Source organism: Ochotona curzoniae, unplaced genomic scaffold, assembly GCF_017591425.1.
Source record: "Ochotona curzoniae isolate NIBS_2020 unplaced genomic scaffold, NIBS_Ocur_1.0 contig_1014, whole genome shotgun sequence".
NCBI classification, from domain to species: Eukaryota; Metazoa; Chordata; class Mammalia; order Lagomorpha; family Ochotonidae; genus Ochotona; species Ochotona curzoniae.
This window is the reverse complement of record NW_024464920.1, coordinates 39,142,626-39,170,370: the sequence shown is the minus strand read 5'-3', so window position 1 is coordinate 39,170,370 and position 27,745 is coordinate 39,142,626. Positions and strand designations below refer to the sequence as shown.

The window sequence follows — 27,745 nt, the reverse complement described above, 5'->3', positions numbered from 1 at the left end:
CATCCGTGAGCCTCAGAACCGACGACCCCTCAGAACCTTCCCATAAAGCCCCGGAACCAAGCAAGCTCCAAGAACACCGTACACGGCGACATGGCACCTGCGTGTCTCCCAAATAGCCCGGCCTGCAGCAGCCTAAATCATCACTCCAGGTGGGACAGGTTAAGCACCAGAAGAATCCAGACTCACCTGGCTCCCGGCGCTGCGCAGGCGCAGAGTCCCCCGCTGCGGCCCCAAGGCTCCTCCAGAGCCCGTTCCATTTCAAATCTCGCGGCAGGCCCGGGAGCCAATCGCTGCGCTCGCCCTCCGACCCGGAAGCGCAGCCGGCGCACGCCGCGGCCACCCAGCGCGGAGACCAGGTGGCTTTTGGGGGGCTCCCCGGAGCTGTGCGGTGCGTATCGGGCGGGGGTCCCGAGGCGCCGCGCTTCCTGGCTTGTGGCCTGCCCCTCCCGCCTCAGGATCAAGGAGGTGGCAGCGGGGCCTCCCGGGACTTTGTCCCTCCCTCCTCCCAGCTCTGGAGAGAGGCGAGTCCAGTCCGCCTGGTCCAGGCGACCCTTGAGGACGCAGTGGTCCAGGGCGCTGCCCTGTGAAGGTTAGGTAAGCCGCCGGGGCCAGTCTCCTGTCCCCCGAGTCTCAGGCACTTCCCGTCGTGCTGTGGCCCCCATGCACAGCTAGTCACCCCCCCGAACAGGTGTGCAGTCCCTGCTGTTCATTCGTTGAGGTGACTGCTTTATAAACCCCAAAAAGTGGAAGATAAACGGCAGACACTTTATGTTTTGGTGACTGAGTTCATCATTATCCCTGACAACTCTTAATTCGGGTTGGATGTAATTTTCAAGAGAAGGGGGCGGGGATGCAGGTGTAACCCACGGTGCTGTCAGCACAGCGTTTAACATACTCAGAACAGTGCCCCCTAAATGTGAAGAACGCTTGACTTTGACGAATATATTTTCTGTTAAAATGGTTCCGTTTTCAAATACTCGGGATGTCATCTAGGTACACAGGATTCCTGTGGTATTAATCTCTTGTGGATATGTATTACAAGTGTAAGTTTGAAGAAAGATTGTGCAGCAAGGCTTGAGCCATTCATCATTACATGGAACAGCTTTTCCTGCAAGTGTTTGTTCGAAACTTCAAAATGTTAGGGGTTTTTTTGGGGGGCGGGGGGGTTGTTCTTACAATGCCATAATTTGATTTGGGTTCATTGCTGAGTAACATGTTGGCTGTTATAATTGTTTCTGGCCTGTAACCCACAGTTTTGTGATGTTTTCCAGTAGATTGAGGTTCTATTTTTGTATCTGCTCGAGTTCGGACATACAAGATGAAGCAAGATGTCACAAGAAATGCTACCTATACCGTGGAGTGTGAAGATTATGTACACGTGGTGGAATTTAATCCCTTCGAGAGCGGGGATTCGGGAAACCTAATTGCGTATGGTGGCAATAACTTTGTGGTCGTTGGCACGTGCACGTTTCAGGTTAGTATGCAAAGCTGCAGTGAATGATAGTGAAGACATACCGATGATAAGAAAACTGGTACAAACAAACGCTAACTTTTGAAGGTGTATTGACTGTAAATATTAGAAAGGGAAGATTAAAGATATTCCCAGCAAAAATATACCTATGATTTGTAATAATAATAATAAAATGCAAATACGTAGAAAGGAATGAGAAACTCATATTTTTTTGTCACAATTAGTAATGAAACATTTGGACATACAAAGTCTGTGACTTAACTAAGCCTTGGAATGTAAGATGAAAGCATCAATTGAGTAAATACAACTGCTTTTTCTGCATTGTGCTTTAATTGGAAACAAGCTAATAATGAGGGTCTAAGAAATGACTTAGGCGATGTTACAGGTCTCCTGGTTCTGAGACCTCCTGTCCATTTCCTTTGATTCATTTGTCTCTGAAGTGTACATCTGGTAGGAGATCTTTGCTTGAATTGAGCAGACAGTTCAGCATGGCCTTCAGGAGAATGAATTCTAGAAGCAGGTGTTTATCCCTCCTTTGCTATGCCTCGTAATAGCGGTTAAGATCTTGGCCAAGTACTTGACTGGCCTGTAAGGAAGAGGAAGTCATGCTCAGTGGAGTTCTCTGAGAACGAGCTAGCATGTGTCAGATTCCCAGAAAGCATCGGCGCCCTATAATCCTGTAATCCGTGTGCCTTAGTTTACCTTGATACTGGCAACAGTGATACTCAGTCGCAGCCCCTTTCAAGCGCCGAAGTTAAGATTGTTTTATGGTGAGCACATCATTGTTAGCACCAGGAAAGCTAGTGTGCATGTAGGAGTCCAAGAAGGGGGCTTGGCACAATAGCCTAGTGGCCTTGCACACACCAGGATCTCACATGGTGCCGGTTCATGTCCCAGCTATTCCACTTCCCATCCAGCTCCCTGCTTGTGACCTAGGAAAGCAATAGAGCATAGCCCAAAGCCTTGGCACCCTGCACCCATGTGGGAGACCCGAAAGAAGCTCCTGGCTTCAGATTGGTTCAGCTCCGGCTGTTGCAGCGACTTGTGGAGTGAACCAGCAGATGGAAGATCTTTCTCCCTATCTCTCCTTCTCTCTGTAAATCTTACTTTCCGGTAGAAAAAAAAGAACAAAACAATAGAGTCCGAGAGGGAACGTTCAACCCTCAGGAGTCTCGAGTTAATCCTTTGTTTATAAGAACATTATATAGAACTGTGTTACTCAGAGTAACAGAAGTAATCTAGCAATGACCAATTTTTGCTGATTTAAGATAATGTCATCACTAACATGGTAGCATATTATTGTGAATATTATTCTTTTACTGTTTTACTCGGGAGCAGTTCTGCATCTGCAGTGTTCTTCATAATATTTTATTTCTTAAATTTATTTTTAATTATTTGAAGGAGACAGAATGTTCATCCGCTGATTCACTCTCCAGAGATGTACAACAGTTCGGCTTGGGCCAGAACAAAACCAGGAAACTAGAATTCAGTCACCCACATGCGTAGAAGAGACTCAAGGTGGTGGCTCCCACACACGCACAAAGAAGCTGAAAGCAGAGATGAACTTAGGAATCCTGAAATCTACTCAGATATTGGGCTCCCTGATAATACACTGAGGGTGTTTCAAGCGACAGCTTAACCACTGTGCCAAGTGCCATTCCTTAGAATGTTTTGACATCAAAAATGAAATTTATCATTTTACAATACCATAAATTTATGAAGTTGTATGATATTTTGGTGCATTCATATGAGGGTGGTTGTATATCTTTTATTGTCCCATTGCACTTACACTAAGGTAAAATATGAAGTCAAGGCTTCAGATTGTTGGTGCCCAAACAGAATGTAAGAGCTCATTGTCCCAGTGAAGGTGAGAATTCCTAACTTGTAGGCTAAATATGCCCTTGAACCTAGTTTCATTGGAGCTGCCAGGTTAGGATCCTGTGATTGAAGGTAAATAGTATAGCAACCTCTTGAAGAAGACTAAGGAAACATCATTTCTCCATGCAGGTCACCAATTTACGAAAGAAGAAAGCAGCCCTTCTTGGCTCATTTTTATTGTATCACTTTTAAAAATGATTTTTGCTTTGTAATTTGAATTTGCTTTTTCTAGATCTGTTTATTTGAAAGGCAGAGTGACATAGACGGGGAGAGATAAAGAGATCTTCCATGTGCTGGTTCACTCCTGAAACAGCCCCAGTGGCCGCCTGGGTCAGCCTGGAGCCAGGAGACTCATCTCCCTCTGGGGCTCCTAAACAGGTGGCAGGGCGCAGGCACTTCGGACATCTTCCAGTGCCTTCCAAGGCACATTAGGCTGAGAGCCAGATCAGAAGTAGAACACTCCAAACTGGTGCTTGAACATGAAGTACTAGCATGACAAATAGCAGTTTAATTTGCTGTGCTACGACACTGGCCCCAAATTAGTAGGTATAGGGTAGGATTTTTTTTTTTCTTTTACGTATAGAACCTATATGTAACCTATATGTTCTATAGCACCCAATTCATGCCAGTAGGCCTATGAGAAAACTAAGGTAAATTTCACTGGAAGATTTTTTACATTCCTGTCAAAAAGGCAGTCTTTGTTTTAAACTAATGATACTGAATGTTTCTTGAGTGTGTTCACGTCAGGTAGATCAGCTCTGGCTAGATAACTTGTCATTAAATGAGGCTATTCTGTATGGATTTAGAGCCAGAATGAGAGCCCTTCCAGTTAATTGTCCCTACTGACATTTCTATGCATCCCAAAGTAGTGGCTAGTTGCCTCTCTCCACATTCAGGGAGTGGTTGTGCTAACTTTTTTTTTTATGTTAATAGATATTTTCTTAAAAAGCGTTGAATAAAAGGTTTGGACTAGATAAATCCAGTCTTGAAACAACCTATGTATTTGGCCTTCATTGGGTGCGTTGGGACCACCAGTTTCAAAGCCTTAGAGCAGCACTTCCATCAACCTGGCTTGGCCCCAACCTCAAATATGTTGGAGCCTTGTAAAATAGTTTGTATTATAGCAAGTTTCCCAAAGTATCTTAATTTCCTGCCTTTACAATACTGCTTACACTCCAAACTAAGCCCAGAATAGCATGAGGCACTGCCTATACCACACACAGGCTGGCCTGTTAGTTGGCTCACTGGCAGACAGAGCTGCCAGGAAAAAAGGTTCCATGGCAATACATAAAGCTTAGGCTACACACCATCCCTGCAATTTTTTTTTAATCCCCATGACCACCCAATAATTCATTTATACTTTGAATAACAAATCACAGGAGCTAACTGTCAACACTATTGTTAATAGTAGCAAAATAATGTGTTCTCAGACAAAAGCCTCATTTCTTAGAAGAACGATTTGTCAAGTCTGGGAAAATAGATGTAATTCAATCTGTGAAGTCAGCTATGATCAGGCTGCGAAGCTTTAAAATTGCTCAGTGGTTGCTGCCTTGGCATATCTGATTGTTAACCATACAGCAATGATACACCCAGATTATAAAATAATAAAATTTGACAGTGTGTTTCTTTACTTGATGAGTGCATTTCTATTTCCTTCTTTCATTTATGGAACAGTTTTTTGCTGTTAACTCTGAATTCAACCAAAATTCATTTTCAAATGATGTCAGCATTGTATAGAGAAAGATCATGTGTCTGTGAAATGATTTTACCATCATCCCAAAGGCTGGAAAAGTCAGCATATCCACCTGCATTCAGTTAATTAACTTTTTTTTTTTTAAAGATTTATTTATTTTTTATTGGAAAGGCGGATATACAGAGAGGAGAGACAGAGAGGAAGATCTTCCGTCCGATGATTCACTCCCCAAGTGAGCGCAATGGCTGATACTATGCTGGTCCGAAGCCAGGAGCCTCTTCCGGGTCTCCCGTGCGGGTGCAGGGTCCCAAAGCCTTGAGCCGTCCTTGACTGCTTTCCCAGGCCACAAGCAGGGAGCTGGATGGGAAGAGGGGCCGCCGGGATTAGAACCGGCGCCCACATGGGATCCCGGGCGTGCAAGGCGAGGACCTTAACCACTGTGCCACCGCGCCGGGCCCAGGTGGCTTAACTTTTAAAAGTCATTTTTCTTTTTTCATAAGGACAAACAAACCATTTTAATAGCACTGAATAGGTAGATTAGCTGACCTTGTTAATCATTCATACCCAGATCAAATGCCCAAAACTAAATCAACCAGATTTTCAATTGTATATTCACTGTTCAATAGACTAATAACATGAGTTACACAGTTAGTGCCATCTATACTACTATATAACAATCTTTGACACTAATGACTTTCAAGCATCAATATCTTCTAAACAAAGCTTCATGTTCAGTGTATATTGTTGCTATTTCATCAATGGATAAACCATGTATACTAATTCATTTACCTATGATGTTCAGATTTTTAGGACATTCCATTTTCATTGAATTTGTTAGGAAGCATATTCTGAATAGTAAAATGTCTCCTAAGATAAGGTATAACATGTTTACTATTTGGTTTTCATTGCCTTAGTCATTTCATAAGGATTAGGCAACTTTGAATTTTTTATAGTTCAATTAACTATTTAAATATGAATGTCTTAGCTTTTGAATTTTTCAAGAGAATGTACATAAATAGCCTCTGACAAAATATTATGACAATTCAGATTGTTTGATAATTTATTAAAACATACACTATGTATGCTAGGAAGAAGAAGCAAACATTGAAGGAATTCAGTATAAAACCTTGCGAACATTTCATCACGGAGTCAGGGTTGATGGCATAGCCTGGAGCCCAGAGACTAGACTTGATTCATTACCTCCAGTGATCAAGTAAGTTTAAAAGCATCACAAATGTATCATTTTCTCATGTTATTTGGTTGTGTTAAGTAATTTGAAGTTTGGGGTCATAGGAACTCTTCTGTTTTCATTTTTTCCAACTCCAGATATTTTGACATTTGCTATTATCAATTAAAGCTTATCACCTGAATTTCTGATTTAAATATGCAGCCACTGCAGCGATGCCTTCACAATGCGTGTAAGCCACACTATAAAGCTCTTTTCCTGATTCATTTCATCCATTTGAAATTTAACAAGTTCTTCATTGACTTTCCCACTTTAATTATTGAATTTACAGTTTGCTAAATTAACTAAATTTAATACATTATTGAACCCTATTGATCTTCATATAGGCCAAAGTCAGTTACAAAACACTAATCTTGCTTCCTACAGTGTCCAATCTGAAAGATAGAGGCTAAATAGTACCTAGCAGTCATGTTACCTGTTATTGAGCTCACTGAATTTTTTAAATCAAAGCATAATAAACACACTAAAGTCTTAGCTCTTCAGGGTGTAGTTGGATCAGTTTTGACAAGTGCATGTACTTCCATAAGCCACACCCTACTAGAGTACAACCTTCCTCTAGAGATACACAAGTTAACCCCTGCACCCAACTCCCATTTCGTTCCTCTTTATTTTTTTAATAGTTTTTCATTACATTGTGTCATTATACCACAGCTTCTTTATCTGTTCACCTGTAAGTGGGTAGTTGACCAGTGTTTATCTGTCATGACAAAAACTGCCATGAACAATCCTTCGTACAGTTCTTGAATACATTATTTATCTTGAAAGTAAAATTGCTGAGTCACAGCATAGGCATATGTTTACACCTTACCGAAGAGCCAGTTTCTGAAGTCATCTAGCATTACTTCATCCCACCAGTAACAGAGAGATACAGAAGTTGCTCTCCCTACTGTCCATAACTTTTATTAATCTTTATTTTAGCTGTTCTTATTGACACAGTGCCATTCCTCATAAAGCTGAGTGCTCTTTCTGTTCATTTTCCTTCTCTTTAAGACATCTTTGCATATAAGGATGTAAAACTAGTTTTTTTCCCCACCCCTACAACATTTTATAGATTTTAGCTACCTTAATTTTGGGTAACCAACAGCTCTTGTCAATATACATTTGTAATTGACAACAGCTGATGTGCTGTTCATTTTATTTTACATTAAATGATAAATGTTCACAGTATCTAAAACTAAGCAAGAACAAGTGTCTGCGCTCATCAGATTTTTGAAAGCTATGGAAACCGTCCTTTTTCCCCTGGTTTTCAGTTTTGTGTTTTTTGGTCACATTTTTCTTGGTATTACAAAATAATTTTTTTCATTGCTACACAGTGATCCATCAAGGTGACTAAGGTGTAATTTAGCATCAATCATTAGCATCCTTAACTTTTATCTTATATTTAGAAAGTAGCCTTTCTTGATATTTTATATTCAGCATTGCAATTTAAATATTATTCTCTGTCTCCTTGGTTTTCTACTTTTTTCCATCTGCTCCTGGGTTTTTTGTTTTGTTTTCACAATTGCTGCAGAGTGAATTGTTCATGATGCTGAAGTTCTCTGAGGGCTTTTGGCTTAATTAAAGGAGAGCTTAAGCGCCTTTAAGGTGGCTAAGATTTACAGAAAGCTGAAGCAGCACAGGACTTCAGGTGCTGACTTCCACACTGACATTATTAAAGAGTAAATACAGTATATGCTAACAATTCATGTGTTCTCAAAATAAAATATTTGATATGCCTTTTACTTCCAATTAGTAGCCACTTGGTGTTTTGTTAAAACAGCTACACCATTCTTCCACACCACACTCCCCCCAAAAATTGTGATTATGAGTTTCAATAAAAGCTTTAATAATTTAGAGGGTGAAGGACTTTCACTTTAGCAATTAAAAATGGATTTGTCTTTCTTTTTTTATTCCAGATTTTGTACGTCAGCTGCTGATATGAAAATCAGATTATTTGTTTCAGATCTTCAAGATAAAAATGAATATAAGGTATGCTAGCCATTAAAATTCACAAATCTATAGTTCATTTATTTTTTGCTTTATAAATTAGATTTAACTCAGTTTTTAAATTGACGTGGTGATCTTTAAAGTGTCTAATTTTGGATCTGTTTATGTAAGGCTAAACTAAATACATTTTGAATAATACAGTAACTAAATTGTTGGTAATTTACGTTATAAAAAATAACTTAGTAGGGCCCTGCACCCTGGCCTAGCAGCTAAAGTCCTTGCCTTAAACGTGCCGGGATACCATATGGGTGCCGGTTCTAATCCCAGCAGCTCCACTTCCCATCCAGCTCCCTGCTTGTGGCCTGGGAAAGCAGTCAAGGACAGCCCAGGACTTTGGGACCCTGCACCCGTGTGGGAGACCTGGAGGAGGTTGCTGGTTCCAGGCTTCGGATCGGCACAGCACCGGCCGTTGCGGCTCACTTGAGGAGTGAAATATTGGACAGAAGATCTTCCTCTCTGTCTCTCCTCCTCTCTGTATATCTGACTTTCCAATAAAAATAAATAAATCTTTAAAAAAAAAAAAGAAAAACAACTTAGTAAAAAAATTAGGAACAGGAAGTAAAAGAATTAGACATTCATGTTTGGTTATAGTAGACTTTAAAAGACTGTAAAGTAAGATTAGAGTTGCAAGCAAACAAATGCTGAATGGAACATAGCATGGGCAGGACTGCAAAGTGGAAAGAGCACAGATACCGGAGCTGGGCCATCTTCATTCAGTGCCCAGTACTAACTTTTTTAGTAATGATGTGACCTTACTCAAGTACCCTCATGTCTTTGCTCCCATTTCCTTGTGTGTAAAACGGGAATGATCCTGTACCTCATGAGATCATGATCACCTGTGCTGACATCTATAAAGCACATGCCAAGAGTGACCCTCACAAATGTTTCCGTGTTGGCATGATAAATACTTCCTGGATTAAAAGGTTAGCATGTTTTTTTTTAAGAATGTATTGCATTCTTGGCCTTCCAGTAAATAAAAAATATTGATTGTGACTGTTGACTTAGAATGCTGGCTGTTACCAGTGCCAGCAATCACAGTGAACAGTGAACAAAGAATGTAGAAGGCAGAAGTCCATACCACGCGTGTGTGTGTGTGAAGTAGTAATTAGTCCACAAAGGAGAAGACAGAAGGTAAAAAGCCTACCAGAACACTTGTCTTAGTACCCCTGAAAGGCTGTTAGCTTTAACTTTACTTAAGCTTTAGATACACAGGAAAGGAGGTGATATGAGGACAGGTACAGGTTTTTTTTAAAAAGTGTGCTTTTGTAAGAAATGAATGCTGTACAAGAAAAAACAGGCTAATAACAGTGCGTTGAATGTTCAACTTCTTTCCAAGATAACGCTTCCAGAAAACTAAGTGTGTAAATCATGTCTTAAAAATAGCAGAATGTCTTTAATGCAGTGAAGTAGAAAGACTAGGTAGGAATACTGCAGATTATTTTCCTGTGTTCTTACTAGCTTTGTTTCTCCTCTCTCAGTGTTTTGAAGGCCATTCAGATTTCATCAATGATTTGGTATTTGATCCCAAAGAAGGCCAAGAAATCGCAAGTGTGAGTGATGATCATACCTGCAGGTACATTGCCAATGCTCGAAGCACATTTTTGAACTTTTATTTTGTTGTAATTAGAACTGCATTTCAAAAATTAGAGGAAAATGTAACTTTTGTTTTCAGATTTATTTGTTTTTAATGTTTGTTACGGCCCCATGTAGCGGCTGCCATTTTGTGAAGTACTTCCAGACCCTGTAAGGTAAGTTAGGGTTTAGCAGTGAACTGTGAATCTGATATACTCTGTCTGAATGTCATACCTGGACTATTGGGTATGTTGAGAAATTCAAGTCTCAATAATTCTGTTGATACAGTGTATGGCAATATCTTGTTCTTCCACTCCACTAACATTCTAATAGACTGAAAACTGGATCTTATCACAAGAGCCACTTGAAGAGCAAGACTAGGAGGGAGAAACCAGCTACGGAGTCAGTAATGAACTGAGTGACTCAGTCACTAAAGCTGTGTCATTGTTTCATTTTTCTGTAACAAAACTGTGAACATCAACAAACTGTTTAGCATAGCTTTGATGTTTTAAATCTGTCAGTATCACTAATAGTCATTAGTACTGTATCCATTTAATAAAATTATTAAAGTGCTTCACTTATGTTAGATGTAAAAATGCTGACAGCTTTCTCAACAATTTTAACCTTACTATACTATAGCGCATGTTTTGATGGTTTTAGGGACAGAGCCATTATTAATAAGTTAATCAAAGACATAGAGATTTATAGACATTAAGATTCCAAAGCTCCAAATAGTACTAAAGTATGTATAGAGACCTGAAAAGTAAATGGAACATCTTTGAAGGCAGGAAAGCATTATCTTCACAAGCCAAGAAGTAGCTGGTGAAGAAAGAACAACAACCTAAAGCCCTAAGGTTGCACTTGGGGCTTTTATTGTTCTGGAGTCTTTTTGCAAAGCATTTTAGGGACTGGAAAAAGGTTCCAAATTTTGTATTTTACTAAGTAATAAGAAATTTTAAGTATACCTCATGAAAGGAAAAGTGTATAATTTTTTAAAAAGTACAAAACTGTTAACTTCAGAGGAAGTCTTTTGATTTAGATAAATTTGACTTTTTAAAAAATTTGCTGCATTGCCCCTAAAAGTCTAATTATGCTTGACCATAATTAGCATCGTTATTGCTTATCAGGTGGTCTCTCTTCCCTCTCCCATCAAAGGAAGAGATTTTTCCCACTCTTTGGATATAGCCCTTTTTTCTTTTAGTGGAAAGGCAGATGTACAGAGAGGAGGAGAGACAGAGGAAGGCCTTCCGTCCAATGATTCACTCCCCAAGTGACCACAATGGCCGGTGCTACACCGATCCAAAGCCAGAACCCAAGAATCTCTTCTGGGTCTCCCACATGGGTGCAGGGTCCCAAGGCTTTGGGCTGTCCTCGACTGCTTTCCCAGGCCACAAGCAGGGAACTGGATGGGAAGTGGGGCTGCCAGGATTAGAACTGGCACCTATATGGGATCCTGGCATGCGTTCAAGGTGAGGACTTTAGCCACTAGGCCAGAGTGCAGGGCCCCACAGCATGTCTTAATAGAAGAACTGAAATCACACAAAGTACACAAAGTATCACCTAGACTACAAAGAACTGAAACAAATCAGTAACATGCTAGCATCTATGGATAATAGGGGGTATTACATGCTGTTGTGTAGCTTGAATAGCCAGTATAGAAAGGAAGAAATAACAAAGGAGAATATAAAATATTGTGTAATGGGTAAGAACCGAAGAAGATTTCATATCTATTTACCTAAGTTTAAACCCTAAGAAACTATAAAAAAAGAAAGCAAATAAAAAGCAAAGATACCAGAATGAAATAAATAATAAATTGGAAAGAAAAAGAGACACAAAAGAGGGAGTGAAAACTAAAAGTGCAGGGTTTTTTTTTTTGTTTTTTAATCAATAGAATTGACAAGTCTTTAGGTGGGGAACCTTTTTTCTGCCAAAGGCCATTTGGATATTTATAATATCATTCATGAGCCATATAAAATTATCAACTTAAAAATTAGCCAGTTATAGATTTATTAAATGTCTATTCCCATTTGCTTTTACCTTGGCAGTGCCAAACCAAATAATTTCATAGCTTTATATTGCCTTTGGGCCCAACATTCTCCACCCTGTTAGCTAAAGTGAACAAAAATACTACTCCAGATAGTATGGTCAGAAAAAGAGGAGATACAACCACCAATCTTATAGAAATCAGAAGTGATTTTAAAAGAATGATGAAAACAATTATACACTGAAAATTAAATTTTCAAAATGAAAAGGATAAACTTCCAGAACACACAAACTGCCAAAATTGACTGAAGAAGAAAAATCTGAAGAGACCTGTAACAATGATTGAGTCAGCAATGCAGACTCAACAGTGAAAAGTCTGGGACAAAATGCTTTCCTGGAGACATCATTGTACTTCAAGAGTTACCAACAGCCTTTCCAAACACTTTGAAAAAATAGAAGAGGTGTAGACACTTTCTTATTCATTCTGGGAGTAAAGCAACATTATGCTGATAACAAAGCCTCAACATCTAACTAAAATTGGAAAGTTCTTAAAACACAAGATAATATGTTCATTGTCTCAGGTTCAGTTGTGGTTTCTTAAATATGAAATCAAAATAAATAATACATGGTACTTTATCAAAACTTAAAACTTAGGGGCCCAGCACGATGGCTCAGTGGCTGCATCCTCACCTTGCAAGCACTGAGATCCCAAATGGGCACTAGTTTATGTCCCAGCTGCTCTGCTTCCCATCGGGCTCCCCATTTATTGCCTAGGAAAGCTGTAGAGGGTGACCCAAAGCCTTGGGACCCTGCACCAGAAGAAGCTTCTGGCTCCTGGCTTCGGATGGCCTCAGCTGTGGCCATTTGGGGAATGAGCCGGTAAGTGGAAGATCTTTCTCTGTCTCTCCTTCTCTCCATAAATCTTATCTGCCTTTCCAATAAAAATAAATGAATTTTGTTTTATTGAAACTTGGACATTAAAGGATAGTTTCAAGAGAATAAGAAGACAGTTTACAGATTTGGAGAAAAATGTGCATATCATGTCATATCCAGAATATATGAAAAACTTATAATTCAGTCTCAACAAAATGGTATATTTTTAAGTAGACAAAGGACTTAGTTCAGCAGATGATGTGTAAGTAACAACAAGCATATGAAAAGATGCTGAATGTTATTACTTAATAGTAAAATAACAAACCAAAACTACAAATAGGATACCACTTAACACTCAGTCCCAGTACCATCTTTGTCAATATTTTACAATAGAGAAGACATTACCTATCAATTAAAATTTGCCAAAAAAAAGTGTATTATGATACCTTAATTGTTGCACATTTCTGTTAAAATCAGTTCATAAACTAACAAAGCTTTTGTACTCAGATACAACCTTTGACATGTACGTAGTGGGATAGTCTTTGTCATGCTTTACAGTGCTGATGATTATCAGAAAGGGAAGACATTAGGAAACATGAAGACAGGGCAAGGCCAGGTTGCCCAGTTCCCAGGATCTGGTTGGCATGAATTATAATGTAAATAGTGCCATCTGCAGTGCTGCAGCATCATAGCCCTGAGTAAGTCTTCAGTCCTGCAGTGAGAATTCATGTTTAGTAGTGATGGAACAAAATTAAGTAGGATATGAGAAATAGGGAAGTAACCAATCACTGCAGCCATCTCCCCTCTTGAAATGTGCCCATCTTGTGATGAGTCTGTAATGTTTTCTTGGAACTCAAATCACATAAAATAGTGTGTCTGGCTCTTACCCAGTTCATGCCCAAGGCACCTCAGTCATTTTAACAACCAAGAATGGCCCCCTTGGTATGATAAGCACTGATTTGTAATTGTATAAAGCAACATGTGTCCAAGCGATATTCTAAATATTTAGATTAATTTAATATTCAGAAATATAGGGTAGATTCTGTTTTTATTTCCCTTTTACAGACGAGTTACCCAAGTAGTCTGGCATTCAGGTTTTTTTGTTTTTAAGATTTATTTATTTTTATTGGAAAGTCGGATATACAGAGAGGAGGAGAGACAGAGAGGAATATCTTCCTTCCAATGACTCACTCCCCAAGTGACCTTAATGACTGGTGCTGCGCCAGTCTGAAGCCAGGAAACAGGAACTTCCTCCAGTTCTCCTATGTGGGTTCAGGGTCCCAAGGCTTTGGGGCATCTTCCACTGCTTTCCCAGGCCACAAGCAGGGAGTTGGATTAGAACCAACGCCCATATGGGATTCCAGCGTGTTCCGGTGTGTTCAAGGTGAGGACTTTAGCTGCTAGGTCACACCTCCAGGCCCTCAAGTTTTATATTGTCTCTACTTTAAGCAGTTTCTTTTTTTTTTATGTTATTAAAGAAGTTAACATTTGTATTAACTTGCATGTATAATCAGATTCAAGCATTATTTGGAGCCACAGAGGTCTCCATGGGCTCAGTCATGCTTAAGTTACAAAAGCCTTGAACGCAGCTAAAACATAACATTTTAGAGGATGGAGCAGGTTCTCCTAAGTGGGCTATGTCAGCCTTTCAGTAAGAAGGCGTTTGGGAAGGTCATCAGAGGTCAGACAGGTTATAAAAGAGTCTCTTAGTGGTAATGACTCAATGACTGTGATGAGAGGAATACAGTTTGAAATGTCATTACACCTTTATAAAGGGGGCATTGCCCACCTTCCAAAACAGCCACTTCCTAAATATAGTTAAAGAAATTCCCAAGTAATTTAAGATTACTAACATTTGGCTTCATGCTCTACACCACTTATTTTATGGTATCTCATCATCTCCATGATATACAAATACACACTCACATACATGCATATACAGAAATATGTGTGTGTACACCCACATGCCTACAGATAGCATACTGTATGATATAAAACAACGGATGTTCATCTCTGTTTTATGCACTTGCATATGCAGACAGGAAACTAGACAGGAAATTATTAACTAATGTTAATAATTATAGCCTGTTATCCTCACAATAAGGTTAAAATTTGAGAGGTAAGGGAGTATATATTCATTTAGAAGGATTTATTACTTTCTGCCTAGAAACAGAGGTAGGAATACTGCTTAAGTAATTAATGGGTTAAGCATATTATTTTTAAAAGTTGCTAATACAGAACATTTCATTTCCAGTCAGTGCCAAATAACAGATGTTCTTGTATATTAGAAACACTACCATTCTGTAAGAACAACTCAGATCAACAAGTGTTATTAAAGACGTTTAGTATAGCCAACATTTAGTACTTCAGGGGATACAAAAGAAATAGAAGACCCAGTACTCACTGTAATGCCAAAGAATGTCACAATTCCCTTTCCTCCTCTTCCTTACCCATCAATAATACTGAAATATTAGGTTAAAATTTATGGCTGAGACAAATTAACTTCTAAAAACTGAGAATTCTTAGTTTAAAATCAATAAACTGGATAAGGAACTACCAAATTCCTAAGACATTCGCCAAGCCAGTTGTAGAGTGTTCTGAGAATGTTACAAGAGGAGAAAGGAAGTTCATCAGGTGTCCCTCTGTCCCACCTGCCAGCCAGCGGGGTACTTAGTTCTCTGTTGCTGCGCATGAGACATCTTTACCATCTGAAATTACACTGCAGGACACCTCCTTCCCTCTCGCAACGGGGATCACAAAAATGTAATGTATTTTAAAACAGTCTTTGTGGGAAACAAAGCGGAGACAGAGTGTCTTGTGAAGATCAGCCAAGGAAACATTCCTTGGAAAGTAATCCACATTTAGGAGCACATTCATCAAACCTAAATAATTCCAGTTCTAAGTGAAATCAGGATCATTTATATTATTCATGCTAACTTAAAGGCCAAACAGTTGAGGAAATAAAGTTGAATCAATGTCAGTTACTGCATAGTTTTAGAAAACAATGCCAATTTATATTGAATTTCTTAATATCTTACCTTTGTTGAATGGAATGTAAGAATTCTATGTCCCTCTAAATCTGATGATCATGTTTGCAGATATTTTTACATTCAAGGCTAATTTTTTATGCATTTTTAATTATTAAGGGCTAAAATAGTATACATTTGTCATTTTCACCATTTTAATACTCTGAAGCCAGTGAAACCTCTAATTAGTAGTCATACTCGGAGTACCTTCTACATATCCACAGCTATCAGGCCATTGCATTGTTTCTGTCAGAGTTCTCCATGGTCTGTGCTACAAACTGACGAGGTATATCCACCTCTATGCTGGCAGTACCTGGATTGATGCTCTTGCTGACATAGTTGTATACTTCTGGATTAATTTCCACTTAAAACCAGGTATTTCGGAGCTACATTCTTGTATAATTTGTTTCATTTTTCTTTCTAATTGCACATTCCCTCCTTCAGGACATGGAGGCTTGACCTGCTTGACTCTCGGTAGTTTGATGAATGATTTAGTAATTGATTATTTACAAATGAGAGAGGAAATCCCCATTTCTTTAGTACAGATTTAGTGAAAATGGAAGTTTTCTAAAAATCCTGGAGTCCCTTTTGTGTACCCAGGAAAATTATAAAGTGCCTTTTCATTTTTATAGCTACATCTCTCTATTACTGTTTTGTTCCTGTTTTCATATTTAATTAGAATGCAGATTCATATGATCCAGCTATGGTTATTTTTTTTTAAATTTCATTTCGTTTCATTTTATGACACAGTTTCATAGGCTCTGGGATTCCCCCAACCCCTCCCCATCCAGCTATGGTTTTAGAAAGGTTGTGGTTTGTAATTTTTGCTTTACTAGTTACAGGGGGCCAAATGGATACAGATGTGTCACTTAATGTGATCCATTCCTCCTTTTGTCCGTTGTCCAAACATTTGGTAGTAGGAATTTCCTTCCACAGTGGGCTCCCTAATAGACAATGAGCTACCAATTAAAAATGGAGAACAAGCAACTGAAAAGCACAGAGTATCTACCAAGGAGGCGTCCTTGTGGATGCTCAGCAGGAACTTCACCCGCTACTGATTGCCAGCTGAAAAGCCCTTTGACAGTGTCAGGATATCTCCTCAATGCCAACACCCTACTTAGGGCGCTTTTTTATTAATTATATGGGATGATTACATTTAAATGTCCTATGGTGTTTCTGTTTAATGTTCTGCTGAAAAGAACTCAGCAAAGATGAGGCAATAGTTTTAGCAATAAACTAATTAATTATAATTCGTAATCATCAGATCAAGTTATTTCTTCATCTTTCCAGTTTATAGCTAAATGTAGGAGTTTAGGACCACAGTGTTTAATATGTCAGCAGATTAATTTCAACCTAAAAGCTTTTCCTTTGAAATTTTCCCTGTAAACATTTAAATATGTACACATACACATTTAAAAAAATTTTTAAACATTCATTTTTATTTGAAAAAGTTACAGAATGAACTCTCCCATCCTTTGGTTCACTCCACAAATGGCTGCAGCAGCTGGAGCTGGGGCTGTCAGGAGCTTCCTCGGGGTCTCCCACAAGGTGCAGCGGCCCAAACATTGGAGCCATCTTCTGCTCCCTTCCCAGACAGGGAGCTGTTTTGCAAGTCAAGCAGCAGGCTCACAAGTCAAGCAGCAAAGACTTGAAGCAGCACCCACATGGAATGACAGAGCCACAGGTGAAACTCTTGGCCTGCTATGCCACAGTGACAGTCCAGAATATATACACACATACATTTGGTGTAACTTCTAACTTTTGTTCAAGGATACATAATCTCATAATATTTATGCCACACTTCTATGCTGCTTTTTTATATGTGGTGTGTTATCTTTAAGTGTTTGATCATGCTTACTAGAAAAACTGAACCCTTAAAATTTTTCCCTGTGATGCACCCTTTCTTTAAAAGTACGCTTCTGTGAGAATCATGTATTGTAAAATAATTTATTGGCAAAGAAATATACAGCCTGAGTTTCTGAAATTTGACTGTTTTTCCTGCTACAATAATCCCCTAGTATGTGAAATGCTGTGGACCTATAGTTTTCTTAGCTAACCAAAACATGAGTTAACTCGGGAGACTTTAACACTGTCCATATCTTATTCTTCTGTAATACATATGCAGTATGTATGTGTGTGTGTGTGTGTGTATATATATATATATTTAAGATTTATTTGTTTTTATTGGAAAGTCAGATATACAAAGAGGAGGAGAAACAGAGAAAGACCTTCTGTCCAATAATTCACTCCCCAGGTGACCACAATGGCTGGAGCTGAGCCAATCAGGAGCCAAGAGCTCTTCCAGGTCTCCCATTCGGGTACAGGGTCCCAAGGCTTTGGGCTGTACTTCACTGCTTTCCCAGGCCACAAGCAGGGAGCTGGATGGGAAACAGGGCAGCTGGGGTTAGAACTGGTGCCCTCATGGGATCCCAGCGCATTCAAGGCGAGGACTTTAACCACTAGGCTACTGTGCCAGGCAGGTGCTGTGTGTGTATGTGTGTGTGTGTGTGTGCAAGGCAGGCGCTGTGTATGAAAAATCATTTGCTGGGCCCGGCGCGGTGGCGCAGTGGTTAAGGTCCTCACCTTGCACGCCCGGGATCACATATGGGCACCGGTTCTAATCCCAGCAGCCCCACTTCCCATCCAGCTCCCTGCTTATGACCTGAGAAAGCATTCGAGGTCGGCCCAAGGCCTTGGGACCCTGCACCCACGTGGGAGATCCGGAAGAGGCTCCTGGCTTGGGATCGGCATAGCATCGGCCATTGCGCTCACTTGGGGAGTCAATCATCAGACGGAAGATCTTCCTCTCTGTCTCTCCTCTCTGTATATCCGCCTTTCCAATAAAAATAAAATAAATCTTTAAAAAAAAAAAAAAAAGAAAAATCATTTGCCAATCTTTTGATATGGTCCCAACAATTTTTTCCTAGGTTATGAATGTTAATGGATGTTGGACCATAATACAACCTCTGCAATAAAAAAATAAAAAGAACACTTAGAAAAGCATGCCTGATTTAAGGTACATCTATTTTTTTTTTTTTTTTTGGTTTAATCTTTTATAGCTGTTACACAAAGAGTTTTATTTTTTGAAGAAACTTTAATTAGTTGCTATTTATTAGGATTCATTTAAACAGTTCTCTCAAGCTCACATTTATTTCCGCTTATACAATATTGTGTAATTACACTGTAAGCAAAGGTTTACAACATATATCATTTGTTAAACACAGAGCCCATATCCTCCCTTGGTGTGCGTGTGACAAATGCACACAGTGACGGATTCCAAGGAAGAGATGAAGTGAGCCTCTGTTGCACTTTGTGTTCTCCCCATTTTCAAGCTGACACATTACGCGGACATAGATCTATGAGGCCAACAATGTAATTGCCAGAGAAAGGGATGGAGAAGTATGCCCTACAAAATAAGACCAACTTAAACAACTTAAAACTGTACCTCTTTTTTTTTTTTTTATCAAGCAAGTGATTATTTTCAGACTGATTTTGTCAGAAAATAAGAAAAGGTTTTAGCTTCTTCCATTGGTTATTAAAAATACGTAAGAAGGGGACAAGTATATTTAACAACCAAATCTCATGATGCTGCTACAGGTGAACAGCTTTACTAAGCTATTGGGCAGCAATTCTGTACCTTGGTAAGGGCCCAGCAGCAGAGGGAGGGAGGGAGGGACGGAGGGTGTGTGTGTGTGTAACAAGACAATGAAGATGATATACTGGTGCCTATACTCAGCAACTGTTAAATTGTAATTTCTCAATATTGTGAATATTACAACAATGTAATATATATTTAAAAGTTGTATTTCTCAATACTGTGAATATTACAACAATGTAATATATATTTAAAAGTTGTAAGTGATACTATTATTTCTCAGTTAAAGTTTTTGCGGGTATTCTATTTATAGGATGATGGGACATGATGTGTTAGGAACCATGTGCCAGAAGCAGTGTAGCAGCTATATTGATAACAAACAAATTGAAAGCAGCCTAAAATCTTTCAACAACAGAATAAACAATTATGTTGTACTTAATTATTGACATAGACTGTATGTTAGTGAGAATGAACAGACTAAAACATGCAGCATGTTGATAAATCTCACAACACTTAATGAGTAGCCAAAGCAAGATCAAAAACAAACGTAATGTATTAGCCGTTTCCATAATGCCCAGAAACAAGTAAGTGGAAGATGTGGTATTAGAAGTCAGACTATTGGGTACCTTTTATGAAAGTGGGAACTAAGACGGAAGTGAGCACAGTGTGGCTCTGGGCTCCTGGAGAAACTGTTGATTTGAATGCCATATTTGAAGATAGTATCTTTGAATTGTACTTTGAAGATGTAGGTACTTTTTGTTATATATAGTAAGTTTCAAAGAATTTATCCAGGAAGCAAAAAGACATGCGAATGTCTGATGGGGTTAATAAGAACTAGATGGACCATGTAGAAAAATGAGTTGAGCCCTACAGATGGATTTGAGGACATAATTAGGGAATCTATTAAAAAGAGAATAGTTAAATTATATCATCTGTAACTAATTGAGGATAACTCATTCAACCTAATTAGTTTTGTTTTGCATACTTAGATTATGCAACCAGTGTGAATTATTGAATAAGCATATAACTATAAACCATAAATCATTTTATCCTAGATCCCTGAAAAATAATCAATTTCAGCCTCATTTTTAACTCAGGTGTGTGTTTGTTTTTTGCTTTGTATTCTAAGGGGCTGGGTTTTGTTCAGGGTAAAATACTATTTAAAAGTTAGGCTAAAATTTGGCCCATTGACAGGACTGCACCTTTTCAGTTGACCTATTTTTTGTAGATTGTCCATGTTTTTCCACATCTTTTGTTACCTTCACTTGAAAGAAAAGAATCATGGTATGTATTTGCTAATTTTTTATAATAGTCAACAAAATATTAAATACATGTGAGGGGCCCAGCGCGATACTGTAGTGGTTAAAGTCCTCACCTTGAACGTGCCAAGATCCCATATGAGTGCCGGTTCTAATCCTGGCAGCTCTGCTTCCCATCCAGCTCCCTGCCTGTGGCCTGGTAAAGCAGTCAAGGACAGACCAAAGCCTAGGGACCCTGTACCTACATGGGAGAACTAGAAGAGTTCCTGGCTCCTGGCTTTGGATTGGCTCAGCTCCAACCATTGCCGCTGCTTGGGGAGTGAACCATTGGATGGAAAATCTTCCTCTGTGTCTTTCCTCCTCTCTTTTATCTGCCTTTCCAATAAAAAAAAAAATCATTGTTAAAAAAATAAATAAGTAAATAAATAAACCATCCTCTCATGGGACTCACTGAATTTGCAAAATAGATCCCACTGTTTCAGTAGTGGTGACATACATGCTAACCCAGCACTTTACTTTGCAAAAGGAAATTGGGAAGAAAGAAATAGCCAATTGCCATAATTAATAATCTCATTCACTGTGGGGAGTGAAGCATAGTTGCAAAAACCTTTGGTAGCTATGATTCTTCTCTCCAATTAAATTGTAATTGTCTCCTTTGTAAATACAGATTACAAAAAACTGATTTAGCAATAAAAAGAATATGCTTCTAAATTATTTAATCAAGCAGATAATCATTTTGAAAAACATTTGTGATCATTTATCGGTAACTATGCTATTTCAGGTCAGAAACCCTATAATTTCCACAAGAATAAAAATACTTGAAGTAATGTGGCTTGACACAGAATAATAGCATTGCCTAATAAATATGTTTACTGTCTTTGAAAACAGATTTGTGCCTGAACACTAAAGATACATTCTTGAGGATCCCAGAAGTTGTTTGATGGTACCTAAGGAGATATGAACTGTAAAACCTAGAGGGAAAAAGTCCAGGTCATTTTAGTGTATGGGTTCGATTCCTAAGGATCAAGAAACTGTGGACACTTTGCCAGCCACCCACCCACTTCTGTCTCCTGCCTTTCTATGCACTCTGCGCCAGCAATATATTAACAGTGCTGAGTATAAAGAATGAGCTGGAAAACATTTAGCAGTCTGGGTACGGAATAGCAATTCGCACAGCAAAATCCGTAACTGATGTTTCTGAGTCTTGATCCTCCTCTGGGAATGGGAAGGCAAATGAACTAGAGAGCCATGTCAGGAAGCAATCTGGACTTTGTTACTATGGATTTGTAACTACTGAGGAAAGAGGAGGAGCAGGCCAGAGCCTGTTTTCTCCAACCCACCATTAATCTGGTAGCCATCAAGCATGGCCATCTTTGGAAGAGCCAGCTAGAGAAATGAGCCAGATAATTTCAGGCAGAAGATGGGAAATTGCCACTGGGATGGAAACCTAGAGCTGTCAAGAAAAGCAGTATGGAAGATGGCTATGGCATTAGCTGCTGGCGTGTTCTGACATGTAAGTGCTGTCGTGTGCTGGGAGGACGAAGCATATTCAGCACCCATGGTAGGAGTGAGGCTTGGTTGGAATGACTAGGGAACCTAGAAACTCCCACAAGATAAGAATGCATAAGTAATTTAATGTGGTTACTGTGTTACACAATTGGTGTTAGAGATAGAATGTGCGTTTAACCTTTTTTCCGTGATTGAACATGGTAAAACTTAAATTCATTGTCCTACTTTCAGATTTTCTAAAAGGAAGATTACCATTTTTTTTTTAACAGATGTGAATTGAGTACTAATGTCTGCTTTATAATTTGTAGCTTTATAAATAGTAGCTTTGAAGAAATCCAAAGAAGTTTGGTATTTTTAGTAGGGATATATCAAAAATATTTAACATTATATTCTTCTTCTTTCTTAGGGTTTGGAACTTGGAAGGAATGCAGACAGCTCATTTTGTTCTTCATTCTCCAGGAATGAGTGTATGCTGGCATCCTGAGGAAACTTTTAAAGTTAGTATCTGTAACTTAGCTTTCCTTCAGCAAATTGAAAAGACTTACAGAAACAGTGCATATGCAAATATATATTAGAGACTAAAAGGCACAAATAGATTTGGATTAGTCTAGAAATCAATACTTTGAAAGTCTATCTATAACTAATAGTCTTCACTTGGCTGCCAGCATGCACAGATGGCATTTATTAATATACTTTTCCTGAGCCTTGGTGGATTATAGTCTAAAAACTGATGACTGGTAGCTGTATGCAGCTTTAAAAAATGAAGCAAGCAAACAAGCAGGCCTTACAGTGCAGTGGGTTAGGCAGCCACTTAGGACTCCTTCCTCCCACACCGGAGTGTTGGTTGGAGTGCTGGCAACTTTGCTTCCCAGCCAGCTTCCAGCTAATTCACCTTTGGAGACAGCAGCTGGTGGCTTAGCTGCCAACCAGGTGGAGGTCCAGGCTAGCCCAGAGCGCTGACCATTGTGGGCATTTGAATAGTGAACCAGCAGATGAAGGATCAGCATATTCCCTCCCTCCCCACAGTGAACTCTTCTTGGCCCTCTCCCCCTCCTCCTCACCTCACCTTTTTTCTGTCTTTTTTTTTTTTTTTTTTTCCTTTTACAAGGAGAGATTGTGTGACAGATCTTTGATCCACTGGGTTACTCCCCAAATGGCTGCAATGGCCAGAACTGGATAGGTCCAAAAGTCAGGAGCCAAGAACTTTCTCTGGGTCCCCCTTGTGAGTACTGGGGCCCGAGCACTTGGCCATGCTTCACTGCCTTCCCAAGCCCTGAGCGGGGAGCTGGATCTCAAGGCAGTTTACTAACACTATCCATCACCTCCTACTTGAAACTTTTTCAGTGACTTTTCAAGCTGCACTGCCTCATCAGCTACTTTCCATGTATCTGTTTTTGGTTGTTTGGTTTTGTTTTACAATTTTTACCCAAATTTTTGTTCACCACATGAACATGAGAATAGAACCTGATAGTTTTCCCTGTTTCATGTTAATACCTGTAGTGTTAATAAGGAGCTTTTAAAAAATGTTCCTGTTCTTACATACTGACTTGTAAAGATGAAAAACATACAGTAGCAGACTCCACTCTTAACCACTTCTGCTGCCTTCCATTATTTAGGGTTCAGAAAAATTTGATTTTTGAACTCTTCCTGTTCCCAGTCCTTCCCCACATCCATACTTCACACACCAGAACTCTCACTCGTCTTCGGCAGCCCAGCCTCTGGTAACAGACTCCATATGGTCTGCAGCTGAACTTATGTGGGGTGAAGGCCTGGGTTCAAATCTAGGTTCCATGAACAGATTACTGTAAACTGTGAGCCTCATCTAAAAGATTACCACTTAGAGTGGATTTGAGGATTAAATAAAGAGGGTATGAGGTAGAAGCATACCTCGGTGCTGTACTTGCTTTAGTTGTATATTCATCACTTCCCTCATTGTAAGTTATCATTGGCAGTACTATTTAAACATTTTCTACTTCTTAAGAAACAGTTTTATATTCTGTTCCTTCTCTGAAGAACTCCATAGTCCCAAAGATTACCTGTATTCTTAAATAATTCCCCCCTTTTTTGTACTCTCAGACAGTTCACCTTGAAATATGGCCAGAACTTTTCCCTATGATTTTTTTCTACATGCAGTTTAAAACCAAGGGTCTGTTCTCATTTACTTTTGTTGAAATTGACATAGTGTTTGGGGGTATGTCCTTATTATTTGCTGATTTTATGTTTACTAATTGATCTACTCATTAAAACTCTGGCATCCCCAAATCAGTACAATGGTACTTTTGTATTCACAAACATGCAAATCAATAACAAAAATGATTTCATTTACAGAGATTACAAAAAAAGAAATTCCAGGTCACTCAATGAATATAATGCAGTGTGTGTGTGTGTGTGTGTGTGTGTCCCACATTCTTCTGATTGTACCAGGAGTACTCGCAACCCTCAGTGATATATTCTCCTTAAAGAAACCAGAATTAAGAGAACATTCCTGAGTCCAGCACATTGGCTCAACTTGTTAATCCTTCATCTGCCAGCACGACAACCCACATGGGCACCAGTTTATGTCCTGGCTGCTCCATTTGCAACCCAGCACATGTCTCTCCTTCTCTCTCTGTAAATCTGACTTTCCAATAAAAATAATTTTAAATAAAAGGATAATCTTACTGGGAATTTTTTAAAGCACTTTTTGGCATCAATTAATTATACACATAGATATTCACAGCAATCTCTGTATCTTATCTCCCATAAATTGTGTATTCCTAATGCTCTACTTTTCAGTCTAAAAAAAACAAAAACTTTGCACAATATAATATTTTGTAAAATTCAGATTTATTGATTTTAAGATCTACTTTATTTATTTGAAAGGCAGAGAGCTACTCTGTCTGCTGGTTCACTCCCCATATGACCACACCAGCAGGGTCTGGGTCAGGAGAAGCCAGGAGCCTGAAACTCCACGCAGGCTTCCATGTGGGTGCCAGGAGCCCAGACACTTGGGCCATCTTCACTAAGCCGGTACATTATGACAGAGCTGGGTCTGAAGTGAACAGCCAGGAAAGCAGTTTAACTCACTGCACCACAACACCAGCCTTGAGATTCATAATTTTTGCTTTTTTGATAAGGTGAGCCATAGATGGATAAAAAGCAATTTATTGATGTCTTAAACGAGTGACATCCTAGAAAAAAGTTAATAACCGAAGCAATAGTGTTTTTTGACTGAATGGCTACTGTGTGGCAAATATTGTACAGAGTGCTTTACATACATTGTGCATTTGCTCATCACAACACAACAGCTATTCTTGTCCTCACAGCTCCATGTAAGAAATGAGGACGCTGCCGGTCACATGACAGTCACTCAGTTCTACCAGATCTGCTTACACCTTTTAACTGTGTATGCTGCCTTCCATTCCAGAAATCAGATATGATTATACAGACAGAAGTAACATTTAATAAGAATCTGACTTGAGAAATACATCCTTAGTGATCCTTTCTGGAGAGCTTAACTAACATCACTTAAAGGTGACTTTTCTTGGAATAAGGTCTTTAAGTTGATTTTTTTGCTAGTGACCATGCATCATCACTTGTGAATGTCCTTAAGTGTCTTGAGTCTGTTACTAGTTTTCTCTGAAGTTCATATTTGATATAGATTTTTACATAGCCTACTGTTACTTCCGTTGCATTTGATCATCCACTTGTAATATATGCAAATATTTGTATTTTACTGCATAACACTGAAGTGCCTGCTTCTCAGATTTAGCTGGTGAGATAAGTAAATGAATTTCGTTTTATTGTTTTGTCTTGTAGTTGATGGTCGCAGAGAAAAATGGAACTATCCGGTTTTATGATCTTATGGCCCAACAGGCTCTTTTGTCTCTGGAATCAGAGCAGGTGCCATTGATGTCAGCACACTGGTGTTTGAAAAACACCTTCAAAGTTGGAGCTGTTGCAGGAAATGACTGGTTGATTTGGGATATTACTCGGTCCAGGTACTTCCTCAGCATGTTTATCTCCTGCTTAGAAGAGAAAGAAAACTACTGCTGAATGTGCCATTGGAGCATTCATGTGCACCTGGGCTTCAGTCTGGAGTGAGAATAAGGCTCTCCCATGGAAGGGCCAGGCCCAGGGATTTTTACATAACATAACATAATTATGCTGTGCACATTGACTGCGAAAAGCCCAGAAAAGACAGTGCAGAGAAGGAGATCTTTGATCTGAGCAACATTTACTTTTGTTAGAAAAACATTGACTTTATTGTGCCTCATGGAGGTTCTGAGTTGTAGTGCATTTTGTGTATTTTAACTGAATGCTTATTTGGAATTTTCTGATGGTTTAAGTACATTAGTATTATGTCCTTTAAAGAGAAGAGCCCTTTGACTTTAATAAATCCATCTAATAAATTCTGCTATATGATTCACAAAATACAAAATATTATCTTTCAGCTATCCCCAGGAAAAGAGACCTATTCACATAGACCGAGCCTACTTATTCAGGTAAGGGGCCGTTTTGTTGGAGTCATAATGATTTGAAATTTTGGTGTTTTGCTGGGCCACCGCTAGAATAGTTACACATTTCCTCTCCTTTACATTCTGTTTGTTTCTTTGTTTGTTTTATATGTGGTTGTCTTGCTTTTCCCAACATCCTTGCTTTGGTCTTTTGGTCCAGACAACAAAATTACTTATTTTTCAAATATTTTCTTTGAACCATTGTCTAACCAGAAATACATGCTGCTCCTTCCTAGTACCAGCACAGCAGGTTTTGGTGTAAGCATAATACCTTCTTATTGCTCTGTGCTGATAAAGATATAAAAGTAGATGTAATCAAATTTATGGTTTTTTATTTTCTCTTTTCTTAGGTGGTCCAAAATTAGTGAACACTTGTTTGCAACCACTGGTTATCCCGGCAAGATGGCAAGTCAGTTTCAAATTCATCATTTGGGACACCCTCAGGTAATGTGGAAATATTTTGTGATCATGTACCTATTTTTGTGTTTTCAGCTTTTTGGTCCCTAGCCACATTTGTAATTGGAACCAAAGACATTTATGTCTGTTATCTGCTTAAAATGAAAAGGTGTTTATGTTCAAATTACCAATGGAAACAGGAATTCTCTTGCCAGTATTAATGTAAGAAGCATACTTATCCTGTTGCTTTTACATTCTCTTTCATTTGATTTTGCTTGTTTGGTTGATTGGTACATGTTGGCTGTACCAGTTATTCACAGAGGGACTGTATCTGTCATTCCCACCAACTGCAAATAAATAATGTGAAAGTCACGCCTAAGGAAACATTGTTTAAAATTTATTTCTGCTATAAGCAAAAATAATCAGTGCATTTTTTTGAAAGTACTTTTTGTGAAATTTGGAAACTTATTGTGCTTCTTCAATTCTTCACATATTTTGCAGCCCATCCTCACTGGATCTGTAACTGTTGGATCTGGCCTCTCCTGGCATAGAACTCTCCCACTCTGTGCAATTGGAGGAGACCACAAGCTGTTGTTTTGGGTGACTGAAGTATAACATACATTTCCTCGGTTCTTTAGATTCATAAACTTCGTATTTTTAGTACACATTTTTGAGAATTTCTTATTTTTATATCAAATGTTACTGTAAACTCTAGAAACATCTGAGTTGTTGCTTTTATTAAATAAAGTGCTGATGGTTGGA

The 27,745-nt window shown here is 39.0% G+C and overlaps 1 protein-coding gene across 1 annotated transcript; it reads left to right on the top strand.

The window, feature by feature from the left end:
• The first annotated feature begins 323 nt into the window (after window positions 1–323).
• NUP37 (nucleoporin 37) lies at window positions 324–27,745 on the top strand. The gene is made up of 10 exons (XM_040984398.1): window positions 324–388; window positions 1,275–1,474; window positions 6,131–6,255; window positions 8,184–8,256; window positions 9,753–9,847; window positions 22,498–22,588; window positions 25,890–26,071; window positions 26,525–26,575; window positions 26,938–27,031; window positions 27,485–27,745. Exons 2-10 carry the CDS (start codon window positions 1,319–1,321, stop codon window positions 27,596–27,598), a joined length of 981 nt encoding a protein of 326 aa, XP_040840332.1. The 5' UTR covers window positions 324–388; window positions 1,275–1,318; the 3' UTR covers window positions 27,599–27,745.